We start from the raw sequence: 25,343 nt of genomic DNA, 5'->3' as shown, positions 1-25,343 counted from the left end.
ACTGTCTTATGTCTTCTGGACATTACTTTGTTATTTACCGGTGACTCCCATTCCCGACGACGGGGAATGATTCAGGCATGTGAATCTATGAAAGATACCAATACTGGATAACCGCAGTTACAGGTAAGTAACGCGTTCCTTATTGTGGAACAGCAACAACCTTTCGCTCTGAAGGCCTTTCTGGACCCCCTTTCTGCAGATGACCATCACCACCGACATGTCTTGGATGGGGTGCTTATTTCGATGAAACTACTGTACAAGGCACCTGGACCTCTCAGCACCAGCAGTACCGCATCAGTTACCTGGAACTTTTAGACGTCCATCCCTCAGACTTCCTTAAACTCAAATGGGGGAAGACAGTACTGTTAAAGACAGAATATACCAGTCATGTATTGGATCCAGAAGCAGAGGGAAATGCATTTTCCCCGCCCACCCTCCCAAGCTCCGCTCGGCACTGGTTAGGGAGACCTGGCACTGGGCAAGCATCTGCGACCATCGCCTGCTGGTGGGTCACTTGCTACGAGTGTAGAACTAAACAGGCCTGCTAGGCAGGATGCATTGATCCCACAAGTGGAAATCCACTCAAGTCCTCTTCAGGGCAGTGGGGAACCCTAACCATGAGCTTATTGGCCACTACTGAAAATGCAAAACGTCAACTTCCACTCCAGTTACCCACAGTTCATGGGCAATGCTATATAGGTGTACTGGTCGGGGATATTGATTTTTTTTTTTTTGTGGTGTTGATTTATTTCCCCTTCTCCCCTCCCCTACATCCAAACATAGTGAGGAAATTGAGGCAGGTGTCCATGACCCTCCATCTTGTAGGACCAACCTGGAAAAGAATGCGTTGATATTCCTTGCTCATGGAGAGGTCAGTCAGCTGTCACAAGAAGCTCCCAATGAGGCCAAGCTAGCTCTGAAACCCCAACTGGACAGCTAAACCTCATCTGTTCAAAAGTTCCTAGAGTTTGATGCCCTCAAATGTCTAAAGGAATGCATGCTTATCCTGTGAGGCACGCAAGCCCACTACTGACACCTGTTGCGCAGCTAAAAGATTAATGCATTCATGTATTTCCAAACAGTTAGATCCTTTTAAAGTATCTGTGTAAGTCTTCGTGCTACCTCCTACACTTATGTAAGGCAGGCTTTGTCTACACTTCTGAAATCTTAAACCGAATTGTAGTTGCAGCGTATGTGTATGATATTTCTATAGTGTAAACTTAGTTGAAAAGTAGCAGTGAGCTATACAGGGTCACCTCGGGATTTGGCTATTTACGTGGCTGCTGTCTAAAAAGCAAACATTAGGTCCTATTTGGATATCAGCCATGCAAGAAACAAAAACTTTACTGTTTACCTGGCTAAAAAGCAGACCTTCATTATTTGACCAAAGAAACCGTACTATTTAACCAGCTGTTGATTAAATAGCAGAAAATGTAAGATGTGGGTGGTGGCTGTGCAAATAGCAAAGAAACGTAACTAATTACCGTGCTGATGGCTAAATTGTCAAGAATATGCCCAGTGTGGCCAGCTGTCATGCAAATAGCAAAGAAACGTTCCTATTTAGACGACCATTGACTAAATAGCTATATTTAGGCTCAGTGTATCTTACAGCCTAGCAAATCGCAAAAAAAACAATTATTTACCAGCCGCTGGATAAAATCAGAGGTTATGCACCATTTGGCCAGTGGCTTAGCAAATCACTAACACTTGAAAGTAAAAAAAAAAAGTCTTTTTTGTATAGTTAATTAAAACCATCACAATACTCCAAAAAAGTTTATCTACATGGTAAAATACCCCAGTTTCTTTGACATAAAGAGAAAAGTTAGTATAGACAGATTATACACTTCTGGCTTTGTTCAATACATTAAAATTGTATTAATTATTTCTATTTGCAACCTTATAACTGTTAAAAGACAGGGAGGGTCCACTAAACAATATTGTGGCCTGTATCACGGTTTCATTAATTTCTCATTTTTATAACTTACCGAAGTCCTGTGAAGCGCCGGTGCTCAGCTAGATACCGGATCGCTCCTGGGTTATTCACTGTGGCTGTTGCCTGCATCCGGGTTGGGTGAGGTAGTTGAATCGCCATTTTGGGAGGCAGGTTAGCGGGCCAGTCTTTCTGCTCGGGTTGCCTTGAAATGTGCCGGCAGAGGCAGCCGCGCCGCTGGCGCGCCTAAGGCAAGCCTGTCTGCCCCCGTCCGCGCTCGGACCGCGCTCCGCGTCAGCCCCTATGCTCCTCTGAAACCAGGATCGCCTTGTGTCCAAACCTACACCAAAGAACAATTACTTATGGTAAGATCCACGCTGACCTCTTCTGCTTGTCTGTGCCTTCGGTGTGACTTATGTTCTTTCACACCTGAGACTATATGCACAAATTGTAATTGTACCATACCCAAAATCCTCAACCAAAGCATCAGCCCCTCTATTATTAAGAGGGTGATCAACACAGCTCCAGAGAATGTAGTTGTTAACTGCATTTTATTGAACGCTAGATCTTTAGTTAAACACAGCACAGAATGTGCTGACTTGATGGTGGAAAAAGGCATTAAAATTGCCTTTATTGCGGAAACTTGGACGGATGAAGCATCTGGGCCTGATATTGTTAAAGCAACCCCTCTGGGATATCTGTCATACTATGAGTAGATCAGCTAGAAAAGGTGGGGGTTTAGCAATAATCTTTCATAATTCTTTGAGGACAGGTTTCTGTGCGGTGGCGAAATTCTTCTTGTGTGGCGCTTTCGTTTAGCCTCTGTCAGACCATTACACTTTAGAGGGTATTTTACTTTACAGACTCCCCTGGGCCTAGAAATGTTTTTCTTGGATCGATTGGGAATATGCTTAAAGTGGGCTTATGCCTAGATTCCTTTACAATCCTAGGTGATTATAATTTCCATCTTGAGGCCTTGCAGGATCCCGATACTATTACTCTTGTGGAAACAATGAAGAGCGGGGATCTGACCCAAAGAGTGATTAAGCCTACTCACTTAGCAGGCCACACGTTGGATGGCATTTTCTCTAATGATCCTCAGTTGATATTTTCAGGCGTGCTTCATCTTACATGGACTGATCATTACGCTGTGTTTCGAACTCATCTGTCCAAATTATGGGTTCAACAAGGGGGACTCCAAGAGACAATACGAGAGTAGATCTTGGAATAAAATTAAGGGGAAAGATCTAGAGGTAGAATTGGAAGCAACGGTGCGTCCGCATTCCTACGGGGGCAGAGGAGGCAACGTCCTTTTATACGAATTGGTTAGCAGCAGCCTGTGAGATATTAGCCCCCAAAAAACTGTGTACTCCTAAAAGATTGCATCCTACAGCCCCCTGGTACACTGAAGAACTGAAAACCCAGAAACGTATCTGTAAATCTCTTGAATGCAGTTGGAGAACAAAATATGAGGAGGCAGACAGAAGAAGATACAAACAGAGTTTGGCATTATACAAGGGTTTAATTTTTAATGCCAAATGTTTTTTCACAAATAAAATTGTTCAAGCAAAAAATTCGGCCAAAGAAATATTTCAAACAGTATCTGAGCTGATCTCCCCTCTGTTAGAAATGGGGGTCTCTAGTTGGCAATGGCTGGCCACTGTCCAAGTAGGGACCCTTCTTCCTAAGTCAGAGTAAGCAGCCTACACCCTTTGACAACCCCTGCTCAACCCTGTGGTAACGTAGCACGAGCAGCTAGGCTTATCTCAGAGGCAGTGTGTGAAGCATTTATGACCATACACCGTAATATCATGAGTAACACTACAAATGGACACCACTCAAGTAGTTATGAAAAATAGGTATTTTTATATAGACTTAATCACAAGGCCAATAACAGTAAAAATCCACAATACTATAAAAATATAATTACTTTAGAAATGCTGCAAGGAAAAATAGTTCAGGATGTACAAAATGATGTTTAGTTCAAGGCAGGGGTCTCTGCGACCCTTTTACTCACAAAGTATCTGGTTCCTGGAGCAAAGCAACAAAAATGTCGCTAAGGCGTTGTAGCGATAAATTTCCTCACGCTAACCAGCGATGCGTTGAATCCTTACCGCAAGGGAGGATGATGCACTGGGTTGCGGGCAGGACAAAGCGACAAACTTCCTCACGCTAAGCCGGTGATGCGATGAAATCCTTGCCGCGAAGGGAGGATGATGCACCGAGCCTGTTGCGTGTGCGATCTTGCTGCGTTGACAAAGATGGCGCTCCGCGAGGAAGCGACGATCCGGATTCGATGCGGGGAAAATGGCGAACGCTCTGCGTCCGCGCTGCGATGATCCTGTTGCGATGATTTCCAGATAGCTGGCGTTTTCAGGCCCGCAGACAGGTGCTGCGACGATCTTCGGATAGCGGGCGTTTTCAGGCCCGCAGACAGGTGCTGCGACGATCTTCGGGGTTAGCGAGCACTCTGCGACAGCGGAGCGGCGATTTTTCTCACGCTCACCAGCTGCAGCGGCTCGCTAACGGAGGTTAGCGACGATTTTCAGCGCTCTCTTCTCAGCAGTAGAACTAGAGGCCCTGGAACACACAGGAGCCTCACCTGCAGATAATAATCCTCGCTGGGAGGAAACAGGAGGCTGATGGTGGAGTCTGATGTGCCTGAGACTCCAGCAGGAGGCTAGCTCTCTTCTAGCCCTTGGGTGATTGCTATAGCACAAAAAATAAAAAGTCCTATCAAAGTTCTTTTCCTCTTCTTGAAGTCCAGTAGTAACAGCTGCAGGCCAGTCCCAGAAACAGCGCACAAGGACAGTCCTTCTCCTGCAGATTCTTGTAGCCACACGGACAGAGGTTCTTCTTGTTATCCAGGAGCAATACAAATTGTAGGGGTTTGTGCACAAATATTTATACCCCCAAAGTCTTTGTTCTTGGGGGTCCCAAGTCTCTGAACCCAGCCAGAACCAGTTCTGCCCAGCCCTGGAGCACTTTGTTGATCAGGCTGCATCCTTCCTTTCAGAAAGAGGGGGTCTGCCTCAGACGCACAGTGGGAGGTGGAGCCAGCATTCACCTTGCCAGGCACAGTCCTATTCAAGTGCAGGAGCTATCCCTCCCCTCACACCAAGGCAGGTCGCTCTATTCAACCCAGGTCTGACTCAGCCTGCCCTGTCCCTCCAAAACCAGACAGCCAATACACATCATAGCAGAGCAAACTGGAAGGCTCAGGCAAGAAAGTACCTATACTCTAAAAGTGGTCGTTTCAAACACAGAATATAAAAATAACCTTCACTAAAAGATGTATTTTAATATTCTGAGCTCAGGCATACTAGATTCGTTTTTCTACCATGTTCTGTGGGTCAGTTAGGACTATAGAATGTAATAGCCCAGACCTCCCATTCTGGCCTATGGAGAACAGGTAGCCTTACAGTAGTGAAAAACGAAATGGGGTGTAATTCACTACTAGGACATGCTACATACATCAGGGCATGTCCTACCTTACACATACAATGCGCCCTATCATAAGGGGGGCTTACAGGATGCCAAGGGAAGGTTTAGGGGCTGGGAAGTGGGTGCACTTCACAGCCAAGATGGCAGTTCTGGACTGCACGCAGACACTGCAGTGGCAGGTCTGAGACACACTTTACAAGCTGCTTCTGTGGGTGGCACAAACCAGTGCTGCAGGCCCACCAGCAGCATTCGGTTTACCAGCCCTGGGCACACACAGGCCACGCTACTAGGGACTAACAGGTAAACCAAATAAGCCAATCATGGATGTACCAATTCATATGTCATCTTTACAAAGGGAGCATTCGCGCTGTGGCACTGAATGGCAGTGGCACAGCGCCCAGAGCATCTATAACCAGCAAAAACAGAGGAGACACAGCGAAAAAATGGAAGGGAGACTCACGCCAATGGTGCCAAGTCTAACACCCTCGCACTGGCAAAATTGAATCTAGTCAGGAACACTGCGAGGATATCGCAAGTTTTTTCCTGAACAAGGTGGTTATTTTCTCCGCGTTCAATTGTAGTAATATAGATTATATTCCCCGTCAGGAGGGAGTAGAACTTTTAAAGGATTCCCCCCAGGTTTTTAATACATTTTATATTTCCTCAACTGACACTATTAAACTCCTTTTGACGGTGAGATCTGGCTCGCCTTTTGACCCATGTCCGGTCGCAGTAGTTAAGTCTGCCCCAAACCCGGTAGCCCAAGTCCTCACCCCTCTTTTTAACAGCATTTTTGACTCTGGGCTCTCCCCAAAAATTGGGAAAATGGCTTCAGTGTTACCATTACTAAAAAAGGCGAATCTTGAATGTAAGGACCCTAATAACTTTCGCCCGATTTCTCGCCTTCCTTTTCCAGCTAAAATGCTGGAAAAAAATGATTAGGCAAGTACCTTTCTACGGGATAACAAAGTGCTGGACCCCATGCAATACGGTTTTAGAGAGGGTCACAGCACGGAGTCAGCACTTATAAAATCAACAGAAGAGATCAGGGAGGCCTTAGATGGGGGAGGGAAGGCTGCCTAGGTTTTGCTGGACTTGTGGGCAGCTTTCGATACGGTCCACCATGGCTAATTGATGGACAGTCTGTCAGATTGTGGTATTCAAGGGAAATCCTGGCTGCTTTTAAAGTCCATTTTATCAGATCGCTCACACAGTAGCATTGGCCAATTTTCACTCTAAGCCTTTCTCCTTGCCTTGTGGAGTGCCTCAGGGGTCGTCTTAGTCCCCTACTTTTTAATGTTTACGTTTCCTCTCTTGGCTCACTGATTAGTTCATTTGTTTTTAAACTGACCTCCTATGCCGATGATACAGATTTGTGTCACTACAGCCAGGTCAGGATTTGGAAGTTGTAAAACAATTCCATGATTGCATGGAAGCGGTGGGAACGTGGATGTCTCGCAACTGCCTTAAATTGAATGCAGGTAAAACAGAGGTCATCCTGTTTGGGAATGATGTAAACTTCTGGACTCCTAATTTATGGCCTACCACCCTCGGTTCTCTTCCCACACCGTCTAAAAAGAACATAAAAAACTTAGGAATCTTGATAGATGCCAAGCTTTATTTTGGTGACCAGATTAACTCTCTCATTGGCAACCTTTTTTATCCTTGGGATGATCAAAAAGATCATCCCTTTCTTACCGCCTGAGAGTCAACGTACAGTTGTTACTTCTCTCGTGATGGCCAAGATTGATTATTGTAATAGTCTATATTTGAGCCTACAGGAATGCCATATGAATAGACTGCAAACACTTCAAAATGTGGCAGCTAGACTACTGTCAGGTACAGCTAAGTTTGAGTCTTATTTCCAAAGAAATTAGCAAACTGCACTGGCTTCCTGTGAGGAAGCGGGTTTGTTTTAAAGCCCTTTGTATTGTGTTTAAGGCACTTCAGGGCATGGGCCCGGAGTTCCTGAAACAAAACATCCAATGGTATCATCCTAAAAGGACGTTGCGGTCAATGGAAGCCAGGTTGGCGATAGTACCACGGATAAGGAAGGCTTCCTGGGGTGGAAGAAGCTTCATTTTGCGAGCCACCAAGGCATGGAACGCCCTTCCGCCCTTCCGCCCTATCTTAGAATGTGCCCTGATCTTCTGACCTTCAGGAAGAGCTTGACCTGGTTGTTTAATAGGTAGTGTGAAAGCTTCTGTCCCCTCCTTTAGGAATAATGGGTAGCGCCAGGACACCCTTGGGTAATCGCGCGCTTTATAAATCCCCGTAACATAACATAGCTTTTTTTTTTTTTTTTTAAATTAATTTGCAGATTTGATGCGGCTCCTTTGAGTCCAGACTTTTTAGTTTTGCGGATCTTTAGGTGCGGATGCCTCTTTCATTGAACTGTCTTCTCGACAGATGATGGCGGTAGGACCCTAAGGCTGGGCAGATACATATTAGATGTGTGAAGTGCTGTATTGATGACCCACATAGGCTGCACGCTTTTGAGCCCTCGTACTTCAAGCTGGGGAGGTCTGTGTTAGAAGGCAACTTCCCCATGCGCAGTTCTAAGAGTTTGGTTTTTAAATGAGGGGAAAAGGCAAGGCGCAGGTATGCCGCTGGCTCGGGTTTATTTATTTATTTATTTATTTAGAAAGTTTTATAGAGCGCGAACAAGATCCTTGCGGATATCAGAGCGCTTTACATAACAGCTGGAAGTAAGTAGAACAATACAAAATATGCAGGTAAACAATAATAACAAAGAAGCATAGATGGTGCACAAAGTAGGAGGATTACAGATTGGTGCTGTCTAATTATAACGGGAAACAGGAGTAGTGTAGGAATGTAATACCATCCATGCGTGAGCTCGTCGACTTAACGTTGCTTTGATATCTTAGCGAGTGCCTTTTTGCCGCCTTTTTCATAATTAGCTGGAATGTCAAAGGTAATTTCCGATGCCAAAGGTCTACCGTGCCGGTTATTTGCAATGAAGCGTCTAAATACTTAGCGTAGTGTGACTTTGGGTCATTTTGCAAGGCATCCCAAAGCGCATTGATTTCAAGACGCCGATTGAGCGAAATTTTGTACCATATTTTGATTGCCTCGTACCTTCTGTACGGTTGTTGTTGCTGTAGGCCAAACTCTAGACGTACCTGGGCTGGAGAGGCGTCACGTGGCAGACAAAATACTCTTTTATATACTCGCGTTTGGATCTTATCCAGAATTGCTACGTTATTTCCATGATGGAGGGCGCTTCCATAAGCGATGGCTGGAAGTAGTTTTGCTTTGACTGCCAATGGGGTGAACCGTGGGCCTTTTAAGGTTTTAGATAAACTATAAAATGCAAAAAGTAGAGTGTTACCCTTTTTCTGTATGTTCTCGTACTGCGTAGAAAACAAAAGCCTTCAATCCAAATCTATCCCGAGATATTTGTAGCTGTTAACCACTTCTGACCTTGCGTTGGTAATTGTAAATGTCATTTGTTTTGGTAGTCTGAGTTATGATCATGACCTTTTTGTTTTTATTGTATTTATTTCCATTAAGTTTGTTGTAGCGAATTCGGCTAACTCGTGAATTGATCTTTGCAAACCAATTCTTGTGTGGCTTAGAACAACATCGTCCGCGTAAGACAAGTGTGTTAATGGCAATTTGCCCAAACATGGAGGATGTGAGTTAACCCCGTCTAGCCTTGGTGTTAAATCAGCCATGAATAGGTTGAACAGATGTGGGGCCAGGACACATCCTTGCTTTAGACCCTCGTTGGTGGTGTTCTTCCTGGTGAGCCTCTTGCCATCAGCGATTTTGACCTGCATCCAGGTGTCGGTATAGAGATCCATTACTGGATTCAGGATTGAATCTGGAAGGCCCTGCTGCTTCAGCTTAGCCCACAGTGTGTCTGCTGACATGGTAAAATGCTGCCTTAAAATCCACGAAACATAGATGAAGTGCTTGACGCTGTCGTAGACTTTTGTTGGCAATTAGCCCTATTTCTAGTGCATTTGTGAATGTACCTGTGCCCTGTCGAAAGCCCGACTGGTTGAATGGGATTTTTTTGTTCTCGTCGAACCAACTTATCAGGTCTGATAGGATCAAGGATGCATCGTATTTGGCCACTGCATCTATTAACGCGATCAGACGGTAATTAGCCGGGTCTGTACGCTCTCCTCCCTTGTATATTGGATGAATTATTTCACCTCTCCAGCTCTCCAGGATGCGACTAGATGTGCCAATTAGCTGGAACACACAGTGCATCTTACTTACCCAGTAGTTGGTATCTTGTTTGTAAATTGCTTCGTGGTACGCTGTTCGGGCACAGTGTCCCATCGAGCCAACTTTTTCTTATAATTTGTAAAATTTCTACTTCAGAGTAAGGGGTGTACGACTGTGGTGTGCCCTTGGTCTGCAGTGTCCCTTTTCCTGTTACTTTGATTGTAGAGAACTTGTCCCTCATAATACTGTGCTTGTTTAAGGGCACTACTACTTTTTGCTCTTCCTTTGTGGTAATTACAACTGAGTTCGACAGGCCAGCATGCAGGCTCTGTGACACAGGTCGTATTTATGACTTTTGAGGTTCTGTTCATGGAATTCACTTGGTCCCAGAAAGCTCTGGCATCTTGGCGTTGTGTAGCAACTTTGTCAAAGTTATTGTGTTGAATTTATTTTGTCGATCCAGATTTGTTTTTTGTATTTTTTCTTTAATTGACGTACTTGCTCCCATGCTGTTGAGGATGGACTTTGATGGTGAGCCATCCTTTCTCAGTTGTTTCCTTGTAATTCGTGCAGTTTGACTAAGATGACTGTGTCCACTTTTTATTTTATTTTGTTTGGTGGGAGCCCCAGCTAGTGGTAGACTTGCCAGGAAGGTAGTCCATGTTTCAATCGTCATGTTTTTGTGTGACTCAAGGGTCACCATTAGGTCTTTGAAGCTATGTGTGGTACTTGTCCATCTAAGACTTTTTTAGATTTATTTTCGATGTTGACCCCTCTACTGCTGTGTGTCTGTGAAGGGTCGTATTAAGTTCAATGTGCTGGGCCGAGTGATCACTATTGCTGGAACATTTGATCTGAAATCTTTTTATCCGCCCTAGGCGCGGAAGGGTTACTATTGTGCAATCCAAAACTGCGCTCGAGCGAGGGCCGTTGTACTTGCATGAAGCTGGTCTGTCCTGTTTTTTTATTCTCTCATTTAGTGTACGCATCCCTAGATGTTCACGGTCCATTACGAGTTGCTGTCCTACTTTGTCCTTATGTTTTTGGTTGGGATAGGATTGCGTTTCTACTGCCCAAATTGCGTTTTCTGTAGTGATATCTTCCTCATCTCTGGTGTACAATAGATGTGAATTGAAATCTCCCGTAAGAAGAATTTCCTAGGTTGGCTGTTGAAAAATTCCGCAATAGTGGCAATGAGGTTTTTAAATAGGTCTTTTTTGAGCTTTTGTTTCGGGTGTGTGTAGATATTAATTAAGATGATGGTGCTTACCCCTGAATTTGAGCCCAGCTCCACTTTTATTATTTGCATAGCAGATGTGGTTGTTGACAACTGAATTGAAGACCTTCTATTTTTTTTTTTTTTTTTTAAGTGCTGTTGAAATGTAGACGGCGAGGCCGCCTTTGGTCTTCCATATTGCCTCGTTCGTATTGCGTTTACATGATGAAGGATCCTGCCTGGGACCTCTGCTGGCGCTGTTAACCATGTTTCTTGGAGTGCGATTTATTTCGTAACTATCCCAGTTCTCAGAAGCCCCTTTTTTCCTGTAGGGTTCCAGTCGCTCCTGCTATGTTACAAGACCAGATTTTTATTTGGGGGGGGGGGGGGGGGGGCTCTGATGTGCGTGGTGTGCTGGCATGTCATTCTCCTTTCAGACAGTGTGTATGATCTTTGGTATGCTGTTTTTTGCTGTTTCTGTTGTGAATTTATATCGTCTGCACCTTTTGCGCCTCGCTGTACCGAGGGGGCAGAGCTTGCCGTTGGGTTGTTGTTTGGGGCTGTACTTACCGATGGGAGAGGAGACTGGTAACATTTTGCTGCTGGAATGGAATGAGATATTCCCCAATCCTCAAATTTTGTGGTTTCTTTTAGGATATCTGTTACTATTTCTTTCGTCTTCCAAGTTGCTATGGTATTTTCCTTTCTTGTACTTTTTCCGGGGTTGATGAATTCTATTATCAATAAATCTGTGGTTGTTAGATGTTGTAATGTTGGGATAACTGCTATGCGGCGCATGATGTTTCCTCTGTTTAAATAGTGTTGCGGACCTTGTGAGGAGTGGTGTGAAGAGAATCCTGTTATTCGAGTTTGATTTAAGCTCCTTTATCTGCGGGTGAATTGTTGATGCCTGCTGGGGGCTTTGGTTTCTTCCCAGTTCTTCTTTGTTCCAGTTCCCGTCATCACTTTGCGTTTTTATGTTTCAGTAGCTGGTCTCTTAATATTAAGGTGTTTGTTAAGCATTAATACCCACCCATAAGGGTCTCAAGGTGGTGGTGGGGGGGGGGGGTCGTAGGTTGCAGTCTATCAAGGAGGGGGGTGGGGTCTGTCAAAGAGCCAGGTTTTGAGGTTACTTGCAAAGATGAAGAGTGATGTTTCTGAATGAGGTGGAGCGGAAGATTGTTCCAGGCTCTGGCCGCGCGGAAGGAGAAGGAGCGGCCTACCGATCTGGTCTTTCTGATGCGGGCGACCACGGCGTGGGAGAGCTGGGCTGATCGTAGAGTCCTTTGGGGTGCATGGAATTTGAGTCTGCTGTTCAGGTATGCTGCTCAGGTGTCGTGGAGGGCCTTGTGAGCGTGGGTTAGCATCTTGAAGATGACTCTAGCTTCGATGGGGAGCCAGTGGAGTGTGCAGGTGCTGGGAGATGTGGCAGTGTCTTGACAAGTTGAGGACCAGTCTTGCGGTGGCTTTTTGGATGTTCTGTAGCATGCGGGTGAGGTTTTTGTTTGTTCCGGCATAGTACGTTACCGTAGTAGAGCCTGCTGGTGACCAGGGCATGAGTGACTGTCGTTCTGTGTTTGAGGGGGATCCATTTGAAAGTCTTGGGTAGGAGACGGAGGGTGTGGAAGCAGGAGGACGAGACGGAGTTGATCTGGCGGTCGATTTTGAGCTCTGAGTCCAGGATGAGTCCATGAGGGTGGTCGGGCTTCTGAGGGCGGGGGCCAGCAGGTGTCGTTCCAGGCATCTGGGTTTGGGCCCATGATGAGTACTTCAGTTTTGTTGGTGTTTAGTTGTAGACAGCTGTTTTTCATCCATTTGGCGACTGCTTCCATGCCTTCTCTCAAGTTGTCTGGCAGTGTTTGATAGGGAGAGGATGAGTTGTGTCGTCTGCATATGACACAATGTTGAGTCCGTAGGTTCTGACGATGGGGGCGAGCGGAGCCATGTAGACGTTGAAGAGCATGGGGCTGAGGGAGGACCTCTGGGGGACTCCGCAGGTGGTAAGTATAGGGTCCGAGAGGAAAGGGGGGAATCTGACCTGCTGCGTTCTGCTGGAGAGGAAGTAGCGGATCCAGTCGAAGGCCTTGTCTTTGATCCCTGCGTCGTGGAGTCTGCGTATTAGGGTGCGGTGAGACTGTGTTGAACGCTGCTGAGGATGAGGGCTGCTGTTTCTCCTTTGTCCAGTAAGGTGCGGATGTTGTCTGTTGCGAGGAGGGTGGTTTCCGTACTGTGGTTTTTTCTGAAGCCGGATTGGGAGGAGTTTAGGAAGTTGCTCTTCGATGAATGTGGCGAGTTGGCTGTTGATGGGTTTCTCGATGACTTTCACTGGGAACGGGAGCAGGGAGATAGGTCTGTAGTTTTTGAGGTTGGTGGGGTCCGCTGAGGGTTTCTTCAGGAGGGGGTTGATCTCAGCGGGTTTCTAGTCTGGGAACAAGGCGGTTGCCAGGGAGTGGTTGATGGTATTGCAGAGCATGGGTGCGATGGTGTCGGCGGCTCTGTTGAATGTGGTGGGGGCAGTGGTCTGTGGGGGCCCCGGAGTGGATTGACTTGGTCTTCAGTGTCTTTGGTGGTGCTGTCCAGTTGTGGATCGCTGGCTTCAGTGTCTCGGGGGTGGTTGGTGAGGGTTCAGTGTGTTGGTTGTCTTCGTCGAAGTTGTCGTAGATGCTCTTGATTTTGAGGTGGAAAAAGGTGCTGAGTTTGTCACAGAGGACTTGTGAGGGAGGGATGTCGGTGGACCCGCTGGTGGGTTGGGCGAACTCCTTGATGATGAAGAGTTCTTTGCTGTTGTGTGCATGTGTAGATTCTGTCTTCAATCGCTTTTTTCCTCGTTTTTCTGATGAGTTGGTGGTGGGCATTGGTGGCAGCTCTGAAGTTGTTGTGGGCTTCTGTGGATCTGGTGTTCCTCCAGGCCTTTTCAAGGCAGCGGCAAGTGCGTCTGGACTCTCGAAGTTCGGTGGTGAACCATCTAGCTTTCTTGGCGTGGGTGTTGTTTTTCTTGAGGCGGGGCTATGGTGTTGGTGCTGTCGGAGATCCATGTGTGCAGGGTTCACGCTGCGGTGTTTGGGTCGTCATTTTCCATGATGGTTGGGGTGGAGTTGCTGAGTGATGAGGTTAGCTGGTCGTCGGTGATTCTGGTCCAATTTCTTCGTGGGAGCAGGTGCTGGTGTCTGTGGATGGTGGGTGTTCTGAAGGTGAAGTGGATGCATCGATGGTCAGTCCATGGGAGTTCGGAGGTGTGACTGAAGGTGATGGAGTTTCCTGTTGTGAAGAGGAGGTTGAGGGTGTGTCCTGCTGAGTGCGTGGGTTCGGTCACGATCTGGCAGAGTCCAATCTTGTGGAGGTTGTCCAGGAGGGATGTGGTGCTGGGGTCCAGTTGGTTGTCGAGGTGGGAGTTTAGGTCTCCCAGTAGGGTGTAGTTGGACGTGATGGCATGCAGGAGATGTCCGTGATGGAGTTGGCAAAGTCTGCGGGATCCAGGGGGTCGGTAGATGAGGGATCCTCGGAGGGTGGAGGTAGGGCTGGCCAGTATCTTGAAGTGAAGGTGTTCAATCAGGTCTGTGGGCTCGTCGGGGAGTGTGCTCAGGCGGAGTGTGGATTTGTGGACGGTGGCGATTCCTCCTCCCGGGCGGTTGGGGCGGTCCTTCATGGAGATCTTGTATCCTTGGGGAATGGCGATGGCCGGTCCTGAGGTGGTGTTGGTCCAGGTTTTGGTAAAGAATGCTAAGTCCAGAGTGGTGCTGTCGAGGAGGTCCCAGATTTCAGTGAAGTGTTTGTGGAGGGATCGGACGTTCAGGAGGATGCATTGCAGGGTCTTCAGTTCAGTTGTGTTCTTGCGGGCGGGTTGCGCTGTCTGTGGTCTTGGTGGTGCTGTAGGTGTGCCGGCAGCAGTGACCGCTGAAGGGTCCGTGGGTGTCAGCTGGTGATACTAGCTTGCAGTTGTTGCGGCCTGGGTTGAGAGCATGGAGTGCTGCTGGGTCATAGCATTGGCGGTGCAGAGATCCAGGGTTCCTTGTGCTGGTCAGTCTGGTCGCGGACGGGCGCAGATGGTCTTGCCTTTGGCGCTCCGGCAGCACGGCCGCTGCGCGGCTGTGCAGTGGCTGCCATTAAGTAGGGGTCGGGGAGGGCTGGACAGCTGGGAGGCGGGAGTGTGTAGGGGAGCAGGATTGGGCTGGTCGTGCTGGGGGGGGGGAGGGCTGCGGGGGCAGCAGCGGCGTGGAAAAACAAGCGGAAAAAGGCAAAAGAGAAGTGCAAGAAAGAGTGGAGGAAAGACTGAGGACACAGAAGGAGAATGAAAGGGGGGGGATTGAGATGAGGGTGAAAAAATGAGTGAAAAACTGAGGAAAGACACAGAGTGAAGGGGGAGCTTGCAATGAGAGGAAAATGACAGAAAACTGACTAAAGACCCTGAAGGAGAGTGAAGGGGGGAGATAGAAGTGAGGGGAAAAATACGAGTGAAAAAGGAGAGAAAAAGCAGAGCAAGAGAATGGAGACAGAGGTCCACTGGACCACCAGTGATGAGGCGCAGGCGAAACCTGCGGGTGGAGGAGGGCCCCGAACACCAACACTCGAGAGTGCAGGGGCTCGGGGGAAGGCCTCACTTAATGGTGGAGCTGCGAGGGAGGGAGAGCAATTTCACTGACAATGAGTCGGTGGTCTTGCTCCTGATTGCTGATCTGTCCTCGAAATAACTTGCCTATCTCCTCTGTTGTCTCAGTTGTGGACTTGAGATGGGACCTAGGTTCCTGTGGGGGGCAGCCATTTTCTAGTGTGCATGGGGTCGATTTCTGCTGGAGGCTTTCTGGGCGATTAGGGTTTTTGGTTTTGTATACCATGCCCCCTGGGCGTCCCAATCTGCTCACAGCAGGTTTGGAGTCTTCTTTGTTGTTTCTGGTTGAAGGAAGGCCATTTTCTTGTGGGCGTTGGATCGTTCTCTGTTGGAGGCTTGTTGGTCTCTCGATTTTCTTTTTTTTTTTTTGTTTTTTTTTGTTGTTTTTTTTTGTTTGTTTGTTTGCAGTGTCCCCTGGGCATCCCAACCTGCTCACACCAGGTTTGGGTTCTTTGTTTTTTCTGGTTGAAAGAAGGTCACCGCTCTCAAAACTCCATTTTGTTGAAGGCTGGGCTGTTTGGTGCTGGTGATGCCCTTTGCGTTTGGTATGATGATTCAGTTGACCCCGACTGGTCCGGGCAGCCTGCCTCATCTTCCTCCTTGTGTTTTGTGTGTTTCCCTGATATTACTAATAGCCGCTGTTTACCGTCATTAAAATTAAAGATTGCGTAGTTGTCCAATACCTCCTATTTTTGATGATTTATTTGTGTGCAAATGATTTCTCGCTTCCCTTGCTTGTTTTTGTGTTGTCTTTTTGTTAGAGCAGGGAGGGGATTATTTGTTTGGTTTGTCTGTTTAGATGGTTGTTGAATCGCTTGGGTACATGAGACTTGGATATTAGTAGCTGAATGTGATGCAGAAGAATCTTCGAAGAATAAATCATCACTTGATTCCCCAGCTTTTGACTTCTTTCCTATTCGCTAACAAACTTCACTGTTTACCCAGTGCTGGAAAAATAGAGCTGGTGCATGATTTGGCCATCGATCAAACAATAAACCAAGAAGCTTCACTGTTTAACTTTGAGTGTGCTCTCTTTTCCCTCAATCCATCCACTTTCCTCTCTGTGAATTATCGCCAAAGTTGGTCTGCTTCCCCTAAACCTTTCCAGTTTCCCCAAGTCTTCGCATTTCTTCCAAATTCTAGTCACTTTTCTCTGACCCTGCTTCTTTTTCACTGGTCTGCCTGTTTTCCTCTCATTCCCTTCCCCAGTCATTCCTTTCCCCCAGTCGGTCCACTTTATCCACAGTTTGCTTGTTCTTCCCTTCTGTCTGCTTTCTCTCAAACAGCTTGCTAATATGTATACAGTCTGGCCTTCTGTCTCAGTCTGTCATCCCAGTAGTCTGCTTGATCCTCCCCGGAGTCTATTACTTTGCTCTCAGCCCACCTGCTTCCCCAATTTCCCTTCAGCCTGTCTGCTTTCCCCCTTCTGTACCCTCCCCCCTCCATTTTATTTGTTGTCCTCCCAAAGGTTGCAAATTTCATTCGAGCATGTCTGCTTCCCCAGGCTGCCTGTTCTCCCGGAGTCTGCCAACTTTCACTCCACTTGTTCTCCCTCTGAATTTGCTTGATTTGGCCCCCTTCGACCCCCAACCCATATTCACTGAGACAACCTATTTCATCTCAGGCTGCCTGCTTTCCGGTGTTTGCAATCTTTCCCCCAAGTTTGCAGTTATTACCACCCAAAATGCACCTGCTTTTCACAAAGAATGGCCATTGCACCCAGTGTCTGGCCCCTTTTCACTGTCTGCATGTATTACTCCCAGTCTGCTCAGTTTTATATTAGCCTGCCTGCTTATTCCCAATCTGCTCACTATCCACCTAGTTTGCTTGTTCACTCCCCAGCCCCAGTCTGGTGTCTTTCCCCTCTGCCTGCCCACTGCCCCCAGTCTCACCCAGCCTATTGTATCTCCCCCCAATTCTGTCCATTTTCATCCTATTTCTCTGCCCTTAGCCAGACCTACCTTCTCCCACTTCAGCTTGTCCACTTCCTTGTCTAGATGATCTGCGCTCTACAGAATCTATCTTCACTTCCTTAGTCTGTCTACTTTCTTCGACTTTCTGCTCTTTCCCCGGTTTGTCTCCTCTTCCCTCATCATTTAACTCAGTCTATGACCAGGCTCTTTTGTCCATCCACTCTCCCCACCAACCCTTCACTCTCCACTATATGCTTTGCCGCTCGCCACACACTATATAAGTAACTCCTTCAGCTCTCTTCAAACGGCTCCATTCTCCTCCGAACCTATCCACTCTCCCAGCATCTCTGCTCTTCCTGCCCCGGGTTGTCCTTTGTGGCTTCTTCCTGCTCACTCTCCTTCCAGTCTCTGCTTACTGTCTTCAGTCTGTCTCCTCTCCCCCAGTACATCTACTTTCCACCAAAAAGTGATCCAGTCCGGTAGACACCAGGCATCTTGTGACATGGGCCTTTGCTCCCTCACCCCCTGGGCACTAACAGTTTTTGTGTCGCACTTGAAGGGAGGATGGGGGTACATACCCCAGTCTGCTCCCCAAGGGAGAGCAGGGGCGCAGAAAGCCCACTGGACACAAGTGATTTTTAACTTGCATTGAGACAGCGATTGCCCATCCTGGCCTAGGGCCATTTCCCCAATCCAAAGGGGCATTGCATTATTTCTGCCCTGAAAGAAGGCCGATTGGGGGTTTGCCCCCACTCTTACCCCCTCCCCACCCAATAGACACCTGGAATTGTAAAAGGAAATTACTTGAAGAGCTGGGGCAACCCATTCTGGCACAGGTCCTAAAGGGTGCAATCTAGTCCATCCTTCCCACTGAGGCAAATTGGAAGATTTGCTCCTAGTCTGCCCACTCCATATTCTCAGGGCAGAAAGCCCACTAGACACTCATTGGGATGTACCCCAACCTCGGAACGAGCAATAGTTTTCTCCCCCCTCGTGAGCAGGTGGGAAATGTGCCTCAATTGGAGACTTGCCTCCAATCTTCTCTTCCTCCCCCGAGGGGGTAGAAAGCCTATTAGACCCCAGCGAATTTTAGGCCAATATTTTTTGGAAGGGGTGGGTGCGGCCTGCCCTGGCAAGCTGGCAAGGGATATGCCCCCTCCTCAAAGGGGGCAGGACAGGCTTTCTGCCCCTCTGAGAGACAGATTGAGGGTTTGCTCCCAGTCTGATTACCCCCAACCTCAGTGCGTACCCCACTAGACACCAGGGATTTCGAAATGGTCTTGAAAGATAAAAGAAAAAGAGGGGGGCACCCTGCAATTCTTGCACCCTGTAATCGGGTCCCTCCTTCGGGAGCAGAAAGTTCACTTGACACCATGGATTTTGAAATGGTGCATACAAATTGGGGAGGTCCACCCTGCCATGGTTGTAGCCCAACCTCGAATGAGCAATAGTCTTTCTGACCCTTGGGGAGAAGATAGGAAATTTACCTCAATTGGGGGGTCGCCCCTAATCCCCTCCTCTCAGAGGGGGTTGAAAGCTATTTAACCCCAGGGAATTTCAAACTGAAGTTTTGAAAGGGGTGGGTTCAGCACACCCTGGCAAGCTGTCAAGGGACATGCCCCCTCAAAGGGTGCAGTACAGGCTTTCTGCCCCTCAGTGGCAGATTTGGGGGGTCTTCTCCCAGTCTGATTACCCCCTACACCTCCAGTCCCAGGTCGTTGCCCACTAGACAGCAGGGATTTCGAAATGGTGTTTAGGATGAAAAAGAGGGCATGCCCCCCCCGCCATATTGTTGTACCCTGTAATCTGGCCCTTTCACTAGGCACCAGATATTTTGAAATGGTGCAAACAAAAATGAGGACGCTCCACCCAGACATTGGGTTAAACCCCCGCCCTCAAAAGGGGAGAGCTGTATAACCCCAGGTGGGGAAGAAGTAGGCCTCCACTCTGCTCTCCCTGGTGTCGGAAGCCCACTGGATACCAAGGTTTATTTTTTATTTTTAAAAAGATATGAGGCCAGCCCATCTGGCTCGCCCCTAAAGCTCCTACAGGCTTTCTTTCTGCTCCCCAAAGGACTAATGTATCCACAGCCCTATGGCAAGTGGGTAGAAGTTAGTTCTTTGGTTTGTAGGTTTTACATAAGTCATTAGAGTGGGGGCAAATCCCAATCTAGTCTTATTTGCCATGCTGAATAGTTGCAAGATTGGAGCGCTAGGTCAGCTGGCAATCGGGAAAATCTACAAAACTCAAACCTTTCTGTAAACTAGACACAGAGGGAAGTCCAGAGTGGTGTGACTCATATGGATCCAGGACCTTTTCTTACCCATGAGACCCTGTAAACCTCAAACTTTGGCTAAAATCTAAAAAAAAAATTAAAAAAACACTTGAATAAGGAGCAATTTCTTGTAGGTGTGAGCAATTCACAAAACGTCTACCCCCAGACGTTCCCCATGTTAAAAGATGAACTGTACCCCGCTCATGTGGCTGGGCCTAGCGCCTGCAACGAGCAAAACCAGGACCTTGCAAAGTCCTTTTTTTTTTTGCATGGACCCTGGTTTAATTGGCCACATTTTGAAAGAATTTAAATAGGTGTGATCAAATCAGCAGGTTCGGGCTATATTGCTGGAATTCTGCGCATTTATTACCAACCTGCGTTGCTCTACAGAAAGATTTTGTTTAAGACCGAATTTAAAAAAGAAAAAAAAAACTCAAAGAACTTTTCTCTTAATTTAAAGTTTTTGCTGCAGTGGGGTTGGTTGAAGTGTCTTGGACCCTTAGGGTTCCTTGCTACTACTTGGTCATTGTTGAAGTGTTTTTAGCCAAGTGAAACAGTTGGATTGAACCGGTTTTAGTTTCTGTACAAAAGACACCTGCTAGGCCGGGAATTAGAGTCCTTGTAAAAATATTGTACATGCAGCATTGGGAACGCTGGGGATCCTTTGTAGGCTCAGCACATTTGGATCAATTTGTCCTAGGTTTTAAAAGCTTATAACCTGGAAGGGCATGGTGTCTTATTGACTTGTATTGTTGTATTTAAGGTATTGATAACTACAAATGAAAGGGTGTTCAGTCCTTTTTGGACTTGTCGAACCTTCATGAAAGAACTATATTGGTTTAAAATGTAAAAATTTTTTTTTTTTTTTAATTTTTTTTTTAGAAAAACTATTCATGTCTGCTTTCAGTCTGATTTCTTGCTTTAGGGTAGACTTCTAAGCACACAATGTTTTTTGCAACTTTAAAAATTCGTTAAACAGCAGTTAACAAAGGTGCCTCAACTTTAAGGTCCATATTTTTCCTCCAGAAGGATAGGTCACTTACTTGCTTCCTTATTGTTTGAGATAGAAGGGGATTGGTAGGTTACACTGATGCTTGCTCATGCTACTCCACCCACCATTACGTCTAAGGAGCGAAGGTTTTTGAAGCCAGTAAGTTTCTGATTGCTACTGTTTAACTGTGTGTTTTCGCTCCAGATGTTAGCCCTGCAGTTCAGACCAAGAACATTAAAATAAAGCCTTGCTAGCAATGTTTTGTTTTTTAATCTGTTGTCTATTTGCTCACTTACTGTGTGCGGTGGCAGCTCTTCATAGCAATTAACTGCTGTGAACCAAGCACAATAAATGTGCAAGCAGCAAATGTTCTAAATGCAGAATTGCCATTAAGTTTGCAATATAGTGGTACTTGGTGGTTTTCAGTATTGGAATAAGAAGCTTGTTTTGCTGTTTTCAGAGTTGCAAGCAGACCAGGTGCACGTGTCCCGTAAAGCTTCGCCATGTGGACCCAAAAAGGCCCCATCGACAAGATCTCTGTGGGAGATGCAAGGGCAAACGCCTGTCCTGTGACAGTACCTTTAGTTTCAAATATATTATTTAGTGAAATGGATGAGCACTTTTGTTTGGTTTTGAATGACTGAAAAATGTATATATTACATTCAAATAAATGATCGAAAAATGTGGTCTAGTTTCTTTGTGTTTGATAAAGACACACATTGGAGATTCTGATACATCATTAGTAGGGATATTGTAAAATATTATACAACTTAACTTTACCTAATCCCTATACAGTCCAATAGCTTGGATATGCACACACAGCATAGCAGAACTACTTTTGCAAAGGTTTTGTTTTGTATATGGCCAGAGTTTTGTGTTCCCACAATCTACCTTACAATTTTTGTAAGCCATACAACTCAAATTACAAATTAATACTAGACAAATGCGTGATGTTTTAAGGTAACTTGGTTTTCATTACCTTAGAGTTGTTTTCTAAACCTAATGAAAGCCTACTTTAATGTGTCATTCGGCTAGATGGCTTTTACATTTGTTTTGGCAGTTTCATCATTGCTGCCACATGCTATGATGTAGATGCATGTGCACTACTACATCAAGCATTTCAATCTTGATTATCATTGGTCTTCTACTATTTTGTCTGGAAGGCTACACAATTAGATTTATAAATGTATTCTTTAATAGTGTTTTTTTAATTCTAGCTTTAAAAGGTTTTTGAAGGCTAAACGTGCAGTTGAATATTTTAATGAGCCCCTGGATTGAACTGTATTTTGGTACAAGACTCAGTTAATGTACAGCAAAGTGTGTAGCATTGCCTTTTGATTTTTCCTTACATTTACGTTTTTATATTTAATTTTCACCATCCAACTCTTGAAGTTTTAGACTTTTCTGCTTTTGAGATCTTACTGTCGAAGGTTCATTATTCCAATAACAAATTGCATTCAAGCCAGAGATAAAAAAACATAAAATGCTTGCTCTGCACATCAAAACACATTGAGGTTTGACTGCCACCAGTTCTACCATGGAAACTTCTTAAACCTATCTATTTGTGCTTTGCATTATAATAACTGTAATGCATACATTTTAGCGGAAACATTTCAAACCTTTCATAACTTTGCTGTGCCATTTTTCAGGTGAAAATTTGATAGTGAGAATCTGAATAAACCAATAGCACTTTGTACAGTTTTTCTTCCGTTGTCCATAACGGCTCTAGGAAGCTCCTGCCCAAAATGCATGAAAGAAAACACTGTTGACCTGGGAGTCTGAGCTAAATTTCACAATGCAACCTTGTTTGCTGATATTATTTGCATGATGAGGAATCTGTCTGTTCCATAGCTTTCATGGTATTTCAGGATTTAAAGTTCAGTAATCCAGTCGTTATAAATATCCCTATATGCCATAAACCAGCTGGCTGTAAAATGACTGGAAACTAAGCTAACTACATAGTGTACACGTTATATGCTTAATCTTCAAAGTTACTACCTGAATTGTTCTCTTATCTTTAAATGTGGGCTGGAGAGCCCATGACCAGCATCAAAGTAAATGTACTTGCGTGACTGAATTTGTCCAGGTGCCTCCATAAACAAAATCGAAGATCTGCTACCATTGCTATTTAGAGGTTTAGTTTTTGTAGCCTACAGCCCGTTATATCTCAACTCTATTCTGGGATTAAAATTAGTTAAACCATGGAATATCTGAAATTCAAAAGTTTTTGCAAAGCATATTAGCCAAACATCACTGGGGAGACCTAACACTGGAGCAGTTGCCACTTTCATTCACTGTGTAGACCGTGTTAAATTCCAGTGATACACGAGTTGCAACTTTATCTCCCTTTCTGACCATGAGGAAATACAAAACCCTGACCAACCCAGACTTTACATGGTGTTGGTTTTCTGCAGAATTCATGCTGGTAGAGCATCAGCTTGTATGAAACCACTACATGATGAGGGCATCTCCATTCTGTGTGAGCAATTGAAGAGGAATTTGATTTGGAATAAATAACCCACTACATAATTTTGTTACTGGATAGCAAACTTGCATTTGTGTGGAGTATTTTTGTTGTTGTACATTTTCAGATTAATCACCCTGTCCATGTAGAACAACTTTTAGCTTGCTGTGCCTCACCACAACGCCATGCCTGTATTACCTGTTATCATACAGCTTCCAATTCTCTGCTTCTCATGGCAGGTATGCCAGAATAAACCTGCGTACATTTATCCCCTTGATAAGTTACTAAAATGTACTATGTTGAAGAAAAATGTTTCTCTGACAAAAAGCGACTGCCACTCACTGGGTGCTTGAAGTGTAGTTCAGTCCGTCGACACCTTCATTAACATAGATGCATTTTGGCAAATAGCTGTATTCCCCGTTTCCTAAGTTCCAAATACCCAAATCAGTGACTTGCAACAAAACAGTTGCAAAAGCTGTGGAACAGATTAATTTTAATCTACTTGGTGCAGGGTCACCATTCTTGCCACGGGTCTTTATCAAGTAAGGAGTAATCAACAGTGGAGCGAAGTACAAACCATAGGTAATTTATTAAGCATTCAGAATGGGTCTTCATCCAACGAGCACCATGGAGTTACTCAAGGAAGGAGCACACCTGAACAATGGGTACATGGGTTTTTATAGGGAAGATCACAAACGAGGAACGCCCAGAGGTAAATTTGGAAAGAACACACAAATGAGCTAAGGCAAGAATCTGACAGCCTCGGTGTCTTGTGCAATTTCTACGTTTTAAGACTGAACAACAAAATGTACTATTCTGAGTAGACTTTACTTGAGGATTAACTATTGCCTGAAAACCTTCGAGCAAGCTGACTCTGCATGTTTACACAGCCTACAATGTCTCAATTTGGATTCGTTACCTAATGTTTATGCAGTTGTGATGACCAGGTTAGAGCCAGGCTGAAAGTAGGGCATGGGTGAGAATGGATGAAGCATAGCTTATTCAAAAAATGAACATCAGATTTTACATTTAACAGCCTTTCCTTTTCAGCGGTGCTGAATCCATTCTAAGAGGTACACCTATTAATCGTGTACATTAATATTAATCAATTTCAGTATGCATCATCATTTCTCTACTTAATTCATGAACATTAAATGGGGAAGGCTTGATACTGTTACAGGTAGCTATATAAGCTGTACATATCACGGGGAGACGCTGAATGCAGCAACAGCAAGTGAGAAAGATTGCTCCTATAATGACCATTCCCATTAATAATTTCCAGCCCCAAGCAGAAACAATACCTCAAAACCATTCGGACCAAATCCATGTTCCTTTTTCCTGGTGTATTTCTGCAGTTATTTTGGTGAAGCTTTCGTGTGGCTCAATTAACTTTAAGGGCGTTTAATGTATTTGACAGTGTGTGAATCCTTAAGAGGATAAGGTGAAGTGATGTTCAGATGCGGTAGAAGTAGGGGGCACTTGGCTATGAATAGGGTAATGTTTCAAGTCTCCAAAATAGACTCAAAAATCCCAATACTAACAATAGAAAACATACAAATATCCGTATTTTTCTCTTTCTAATCCCAAATGGTCCGCTTTTAGTGGGGGCATTCGGGGCAAGTACTTCTATTCCTCCTCCTAGGTCAAAAACCCCTTCCCAAAGGGCCTTGATGACGGATCGACAACTCTACCCATTTCAACCTAATCTATATACAAATACCTATTTCAGAAGAACACCTAACACTATTCCCTATACTGATCTTTTTTTATCCAACCTGTATGTTTCTTAACCTTCCTTCCTCTTACCTTAGTATTTGTTGTTTGATTGCTAAGATAACAAAGAGTAGCGTAATGATCAGCCAGAAACAGAGCAATGTAATCCCAATTCTCCTAAAATTACCTCATTACACTATCAAAGAGCATGAAGTCCCAAGTGTCTTTTGCTTCAAAGCCTCACTTGCAAGCTTATGTACTCATCCGGACGTTGGCGGTCTTGACCACCGGCATGGGTTGCCACCTCTCCAGAGATAGTTTCTTCAGTAAAGTCTATAGTTCTTTTTGGCCCTTGGCCGCATTTTGTATCTGGGCTGAACAATGTCCGGATGCTCAAACAGAATCTGTTCATCTTGGTCGGGCATGATGAATCTGGTATTCCTCTTGATATCCACTGATCATATGGCAAAGGGAGTGGCGCTTGCTTTCTTCATATCACTGGCATGGATCTGGTGTCTGTGCCCTGTGCACTTAACAGCAGTCTGGGTGGCAAAGAACCTGCACTGGCCTCTGAAACTGTTGGGTAAAGAC

At 45.4% G+C, this 25,343-nt stretch overlaps 1 protein-coding gene across 2 annotated transcripts in view; it reads left to right on the top strand.

Moving 5' to 3' along the window:
* ZAR1 (zygote arrest 1) overlaps positions 1 to 25,343 on the top strand; it is a 240,311-nt gene that overhangs the window by 112,496 nt on the left and 102,472 nt on the right. The window contains exon 4 of one of the 2 annotated variants that reach the window (XM_085642137.1): positions 21,036 to 21,261. The exons of the other annotated variant lie outside the window; for it this stretch is intronic. Coding sequence (XP_085498263.1) covers positions 21,036 to 21,179 — 144 coding nt within the window. The 3' untranslated portion in view covers positions 21,180 to 21,261. Of the gene's footprint in view, positions 1 to 21,035; positions 21,262 to 25,343 lie in introns of those variants that run through there. 2 annotated transcript variants of the gene reach the window in all.

The sequence above is a fragment of the Triturus cristatus genome, chromosome 2_2, assembly GCF_964204655.1.
Source record: "Triturus cristatus chromosome 2_2, aTriCri1.1, whole genome shotgun sequence".
In the NCBI taxonomy this organism is placed as follows: domain Eukaryota; kingdom Metazoa; phylum Chordata; class Amphibia; order Caudata; family Salamandridae; genus Triturus; species Triturus cristatus.
The sequence above is the reverse complement of the archived record's forward strand: the minus strand, read 5'-3'. Positions and strand labels throughout refer to the sequence as shown.